We start from the raw sequence: 7,725 nt of genomic DNA on the forward strand, positions 1-7,725 counted from the left end.
CACACACACTGTACTGTACACACACACTGTACTGTACACACACACTGTACTGTACACACACACTGTACACACACACTGTACTCACACACTTTGTACTACATAGTGAACACTGAAGCTGTACTTTTGTGGTTGTGGTGCGTCACTAAAACCCTGGACAGAAAGCGAAGTGTGTGACGAGACACGGATTTGCTCCTGTGCTGATTATTTAGAACAAAGACACAGAGTCACAGGTGGGAGTTTGTGATGTGGAAAAAACATCAGCTTTATTATAAGAACTTTATTAACAGAGTAAAGTCCTGCCCCTGCCTTAATATTGCTAATTAACGCACACATAATTCCACCACTTCAGATTCCACAGTATGATTCATCACTGAACACAAAGAAAGATACAAAAAAGAAAGTCGTGCGGTTTGTGTAACGTGTACAAAATGATTTCATCAAGTGTACAAGAGAAAAAGAACACAATGAACTCGACTGTCGGCAGTAAACGGGTTCTGAGTAATGTACAGGTTTCTATACAAAGCTGAGCAGTGTGTGTGTGTGTGTGTGTGTGTGTGTGTGTGTGTGTGGGTGTGTGTGTGTGTGTGTGTGCGTGTACCAAGAAACTTCTAGACAAGTTAGAGATCTTGAAACGAAATGGAAAAGATTCTTAAGGTTCTTTAACTTCTGAAAAATGTTACTGATAATATTAATGGTCCTATGCAGAACTTTTAAAAGGTTCCACCAATCACCATCATTTTCATCACCACCTTCATCATCATCACCACCTTCATCATCATCATCATCATCTTCTACTGCATCACCATCACCACCATTTTCATCATCACCTTCATCATCATCATCAACATCACCACCATTTTCATCACCACCTTCATCATCATCATCACCACCATTATCATCATCATCTACTGCATCACCACCTTCATCATCATCTACTTTATCAACATCATCATCGTCCCTTTAACATCCTTAAAATCTGAATCGGGAATCAGTGTGTTTATAACATGCAAGCGCACACACACACACACACACACACACACACACACACACACACACACACACACACACAAACACAAACACACAAACACACCATGCACAAGTGATTTTGACTCTTTTGGCTTCCCATGTTGGACATGTCTTCATTCAGCACAAAGCAGTTTCCTCATCAAAACATTCATTTAAAGACAATCAGTAAACACAACCCTCATGGTCGGTGTGACTCAGTGACTTTATCTGTGTTTACGTCCACACATTAATAAACACCACACTGCTTACATGCAGGTTCTGTAGGTGTTTTTCCAAACAGGGAACAAAACAATGTGCTGAACAAACTGTAACGATTAAAGGTTACATAACAATAAAATGAAATGCCGTGACGGACGAAACTCTTTCTGGTCTTCCAGGTTCAGCAGTGTGTGTGAGATGAATCACAAAGTTCTGCTTCCTGATTAAGGTTTTAAACGACCAATGAATAAAACGAAAATCTAAAAACACCAAAACCTCCAGCAGCAACACCACCAAACACCAGTTAAACACCAGTTAAACACCAGTTAAACACCAGTCTCATCCCTTTTTAACATTACACACATTCTGTTTACCAACAAAACAACGCAAAACCTTCACATACACACTTCATTCATTCCAACACACACAGCTGGACATTTCACTCAGAACACTAAAATTATTTTCTCCTAAGAGACCATATCAGTGTCCTTCCACAACTCGGCCACCAGGTGGCGCCAAACACCTACAGGTCCACCAAGGCTCTGAAATGCTTCTGTCTCGTCAGAAATACGTCACGTGATTTGGGGCGGACTTTGGTCTCACGTGGTACCATGAGAGAAAATACATAGTCATCTTAGGGTGCAAGATCGCGCGCGCGCGCACACACACACACACACACACACACACACACACACACACACACACACACACACACACACACACACACACACACACACACACACACACACACACTCATACTCATACACACACACACAGACACACACTCTCTCACACTCACTCACACACTGACACACACACTCTCACTCACACACAGACACACACACATACTCTCTCACACTCACTCACACACACTCACACACACTTGTGCATTCTTTAAGGCAAGACAAGATGTCAGGGCAACATTTCTTACAGCAATATTGCATAGCTGAGGCAAAAACACAACAAACAAAAATGAACCAAACTCATATTTTAACAGCGTGAATATTTTACAGTTACAAACTTAAAGTCCAGTAAAATTCACAACATAAACCCACAATAATGAACATTTACACTTACATTACATAAACCTTATTCTTCTTAAAGAACATAAATACTTTATATTTACAGACAGATTCTTAGACATTGTAATATTTCTGTAAGCGAGTGAGAGTCCAGCGTGTTGGGTTACAGTTGGGTTACAGTTGGGTTACAGTTCCCGTAGTGTGTGGACGTTTCTGGATAAGCAGCTGTGAACAGGCGAGTTAACGGATTCATTGTAATTTACCGTATTTTCTGGTCTGGACTATATAACAAGATGGGAAATAAAGTTCACCAAAAAGCTGAATCTAGAACCCTAGAAAGTTCTTTAGAGACCCATAAAAGATTCTATGCCCATCAAAACATACAGATCAGTGGATTTACATCAGAAAACAAGAACGTTGAACATTTAAAAAATCTCTTCTTAAAATCAGAGCAAGATTAAAGAAGGTTCCTCAAAATGTTCCAGAGAACTGTTAAGGTTCTATTGCAGGTTCTTGCACTAGTTCAGTTGACTGCCTACAATTAGAATATAACTTAAAAAAAAAAAGAGCCTAAAACTGTAAAGTCGTTGAAGAACCTTTAAAAAAATCACATTCCAGCAAAATAGAAAAATAAATAAATAAAATAAAATAAAGCTGTTAGCCATTTAAAGAACCCTTCAGAATGTGAGCAGCTGATACTCAGCTGATTCTTTAACTCGGTCGAGTCTAGGCTTTTAAATTTGTGGAATAACTTTATAAGATGAGGATAAAACAAAACTACCCAGTGTTTGAGCCATTAAAGCCATTAAAGATCCCCAGGAACTGTTAATGCAAATTTCTACGTAGAAACATCTGTGTCGAAACGGTTCAGTGTAACTGTTCTGTGTAGCTACATTATTTTTACCCTTCTATTAAAAAAGAAAGGGTGAAACTAGAACCCATGACGTCCGTCGGTTTGAATTTGTTGGAGAACCTTAAACAGTTCTACACACAACCCTACAACAGAACACTAAAATCACTGAGGAAGACTTAAGGTCACAAATGAAGCGTTACAACACTTTAACTGTATCCTTAGGAATAGACACGGTACCCTACCACGGTTCATGGTTTAAGTTAGACCCATGAATATTTGACAGTTTTTTGAAGTCTTTTAAAATCCTACATGGCTGCAGTTGACTAGCTACAATTGATCTATTACCTTTGACTAACTTCAATTTAAGAGGTTTTAGAATGCTTAAGATTCTTGAGGGAGAGTTTAAAAGGTTCTACAGAATACCGTACAGCAGAGAGTTTTCTGTTGAACAGCTAGAACCATGAACAAGTCAAAGAACTAAGTTAAAGAACCATTTTTGCAACCGACGCTCAACAATGTTTGAGGGTCTTTAAAAGTTCCGTCAGGGTCTAAACTTCTAAAACTACTTCTATTTGACAAACTCTCAAGATTTATCTGCATTCCACAAACGTCTAGATCGACTCTAGAACCCTTAGGGATCTTTCGTTCGAATCTCTCGATTCTTCTATGTTGAGACTTAAGTGTAAGAGTTCCACTTTCAGGAAATGTTCTGGAAAGCTGGAACTTTGAACTTTGTTTAACCTCAAAATAGTTATTCCAAAATTCAGGGTTTATTTTATTTCTAGAACACGTGGCGGTTCTACAAAAAAACCTTAAACGGTTTCCACAGGGAAGAAGGTGCTAAATATAACATTTGTTTTAGTCTGGGTTAGAAATAAAAACCTGAATATACCCACAAATGGCGACAGATTTTTCTCAAACATTTTTTTCCAGAATTTATAGTTTGCTACCAGGCCAGAAAATACGGTATTAAAAAAAAAGCCCATGTGCAAGAAAATGCAAACGTCGTCTTGGTGCCGGCCTTCCTACGTTCCGCACCGGTCTGTGAGCGGTTCACGTCCACATCAAAAAGTCCTTAGAATGACAGCTTCAAATTCGGCTTCCTTTAGATTAAAGAACGATGGACAGGAAAAAAAAATAACCCACTTTGTCTTTTTAGAAGCAAGTTGCTATAGCAACCCCAAGTAAAAGCAGAAATAATTTGAAAGCCTTAACAGAACTTAAAATGTGATTAAAAAGCCGTTATCCGTTTTAGGTTTAGTCGTGACAACAAAGGGAAGGTTGTATTTGTCATATGCCTTTGTCCAAGCGAGGACGCTCTCCTACGACATACCGACTCATAAAGACAAGGACGTCATGGGAATCATGAGCACCAGTTTCTCACTTCCATGAGACGAGTTGTCACCATACTTTGCTCCCCAGAGTGACACATCAGACTTCTGTCGTTCAGTGAACCCTGTGCATTGTAACCAACTGTTTCGTCACCATTCTCATTTCCTACTTTTCATCTTCCTGATGTTTACAGTGTGAATTACCCAGAAAGGTTTCACAAGGAAGAGAAGAAAAACGCACAGCCGATCTATAAATATCCTGACAGTAAAAATAAATGACGTAACGTTAAGCTAAACGCATCCTTTGGAGGTTTTTCTCAGTAATCCAGTAGTCAGGCTCAGGCTGTGAGATATGTGGCATGCTTTAACAAAAGCTCATGCTAACACATGGCATCCTTGTTTAAGTGCTTTAGCATCTTTCTAGATGAGATTCACAGCTTTTAGACTTTCTCCTGTCATTATTTAGCCTTTGGTAGGTGCACAGGATTGTGTAAAGATTGAGAACTTGAATTAAGTCACTCTCATAGTTAACATGAACACCTATGACCTCCAGCGCACTTTACATCCAGTCATCCGGGTCCAGGCCGGACTCTGGCGAGAACGAGCGCTGCCTCGATCCTACGCTGGCTGATCTCCGTTGTTGGTGGATGACATTGCCAAAGACTTGATGGAGATTTTTGCGGGTGCGTGGTGATTGTGGCGGCGTCAGATTGCTGGAAGCCTTTTGTTGCTGTAGTTCTCTGTAACTGAGCGGCGTTGGGATGCGTGAAGGACTGTTCTCTGGCCTGTTGTCCGTGCGAGGTCGCATCCGTGGGCGTAATTTAAGCTTGTATAAGGAAGGTACCCTGTCTGCCTTTTTTTGCCCTCGTTTTGCCCGCAGGACCACGGTGCCATCTACATCTCCATTAGGCAGGGAGGACGGGGGGCTGCAGGAACCTTCAGAAATCGGCTCACTCAGGCTGAAACACATGGAAGAGCTCTCGCTGGAGGAGTCATTATATGAGCAGTCCTCTGGTGGAGGAGGTGATGGGAATGAAACTGGGAGTGGGATATCACTAGAGAGACCCTGGTCGTAGGGTAGATCTCGGCCATGACCATCCAAAGTGATATCGCCTTCCAAACCAGCCCATTCTGCCTGGGCTTCCATGGGTACTAAAGAGTGCAGAAATCCCTTGTGACCCCCATTTATCTGAAGATCAGCCTGGAGGTGGTTAGAGTGGAGTCCTGGTTCTCCTTCCTCCATGGAGCTTGAGATGGCAGGAAGCTTGCGGAAGCCACCGTTAGGAAGACCGGCTCGCATCTGGCTGTGCAGCAAAGTTGGAGGATCTTCTAAAGCACAGCTCCGGGCACCATTAGAACGCCTTGTCTCACGCAGGTCAGGCAGGATTCCCACTTTCCCCCCTACATTCAGAGAGGAGGACGAGGAATTAGAAGATGAGTAGGCTGAATCTGCTACATTAGTGTCACCTGATGCCCTTGAGCCTTGCTGAGAGATTGGGAGCTGCACTGATGCTTCATTTGTTTCAGGCACTCTGGTCTGGCCCGTGTTGGCAAGAAACTCAGCCTCAAAGTTGCGATACAGCTCAAGCTCACGTTTTGGATCAAGAGTGGGTAAAGAATGTAAGCTGAATCCAATCCCCATGTCATCCTGGGGGTCTGACTGATTTCGGTGAACCCATTCTTTCTGAGTTGGCCTTCCTGATACCCGTGGTGACCGTGGTGGGTGGTGATGGGGTGACCTCTGTGTGGACCTGGGACTTGAGTGTGGAGAGCGCCGACCAGGCTGTGAGATGGGGGGAAGCAGTCTCCGATTCCCCACTGAGGGTGAGCGTGGGGCAGGGGGCCGTGGGGCTACTGTGCTCTTCTTCATAGGACTTCCGATGACCCCTTTAACCGGTGAACTAGAGGCTGAGGGGGGCATTTGTCTTTTAGAGAACCCTCCATTTAGCCTAGGTGAAGCTGGAAGTGCCTGCTTAGATCTTGGGTCATCCTGGGCATCTCTGTGGCGAGGTGAAGCAGGTATGCCTTCGCTTCTTCGCCCATGTTGTGGAGATTTGCCCTGGCTGAGTGAGCGGGAAGTCTGGAGCCTTCGGGGCCCATCTGACCCTAAGGATCGCCCTCTCTCAAAACGTGTGCTGCTGTTTTGAGGCGGGCAGGGCTTCATTTTGCCTGGTGAGGTGGGAGCAGGTGCAAGACGTTCTCTGGAAGTGCTGCGAGTTCGTGGTTGAGGAGGGCGAAGAACAGGAATCTGTCCGGCACCCCCCGCTGTTCGTGCAATCTCATGCTTGCCTTCTTTTCGGTTGACTAAGAAGACGACCTCATCTCCGTTAGTGCGACGGGATCCTAAAGACAAACGCCCTCCTCCACCTACTCCACCACCTTTAGAGGAGGCAGTAGATGAGTCACTATCTCCAGAGAGACGACGAGTTAAATGTGAAAGATTGTCTTTATTCCTGAAAGACAGACAGAAAGATATATATAGAGAGAGATTAGTGGAAGGACTAAAGAGACCCTTCTTCAAATAGGGTTCAAACATGTCTCCAAAAGAGATCTCTGGATACAATTGAGCAGCCATTAAACTTGTGGCTTTAAGTCGTTGGGGAAGTCGTGGCCTAATGGTTGGAGAGTTTGACTCCTAACCCTAAGGTTGTGGGTTCGAGTCTCGGGCCGGCAATACCACGACTGAGGTGCCCTTGAGCAAGGCACCGGCCCCCCAACCCCCCCACCCCCCCATCAAGAAGATGATGATTTAGATATAAAATATTCTGACCCTGACTCAGAACCGAACCTGCCTCGGACGATCTATTAGTAGCGATGGGACACTCATTACCCTGGACATGTGGCACCAAATGGATTGAGGTGAAAGTGCAATGCGAAGCATCCCAGGAATGATATTGTGAATGGATCAAGCGCCTGTTTGGCAGATGTTTCCCCTGAGACTCACACTGACAAAAACGAAAAAAGGAAAAATATGATTGTGTTGAATTATTACGAGAAAACCGAGAGATCTCAGCTCATCTCAAACTCAAATGTACGTAGACTAGTGACAGTGACAAGGGACTGAAGAATTTGTACAGATCGTAAAATGTAGTGTGCTGTTATAAAGTGAGTAATAACCGATATGGTTAAGTGTTAAGCGTCCTGAGGAAACTCTAGCCATGCTGGCTTCTTCCCAAAACAAACCCTCCGCCTTTGCACTGAAACAATGGCGTAACATTGACGGGACAAACAAATCGTCCGAGTGAAAATAAACCTTATTATCCTTATCTGCAAATGTCAAGGCTAATTCTGTAAG

The 7,725-nt window shown here is 43.4% G+C and overlaps 1 protein-coding gene across 1 annotated transcript in view; it reads right to left on the minus strand.

The window, feature by feature from the left end:
* Nucleotides 1–231: 231 nt before the first annotated feature.
* gas2l1 (growth arrest-specific 2 like 1) overlaps nucleotides 232–7,725 on the minus strand; it is a 28,260-nt gene continuing 20,766 nt past the window's right edge. Inside the window, exon 7 of the mRNA XM_047818684.1 lies at nucleotides 232–6,883. Coding sequence (XP_047674640.1) covers nucleotides 4,990–6,883 — 1,894 coding nt within the window. The 3' untranslated portion in view covers nucleotides 232–4,989. The remainder of the gene's footprint in view (nucleotides 6,884–7,725) is intronic.

The sequence above is a fragment of the Tachysurus fulvidraco genome, chromosome 9, assembly GCF_022655615.1.
Source record: "Tachysurus fulvidraco isolate hzauxx_2018 chromosome 9, HZAU_PFXX_2.0, whole genome shotgun sequence".
Lineage (NCBI taxonomy): Eukaryota > Metazoa > Chordata > Actinopteri > Siluriformes > Bagridae > Tachysurus > Tachysurus fulvidraco.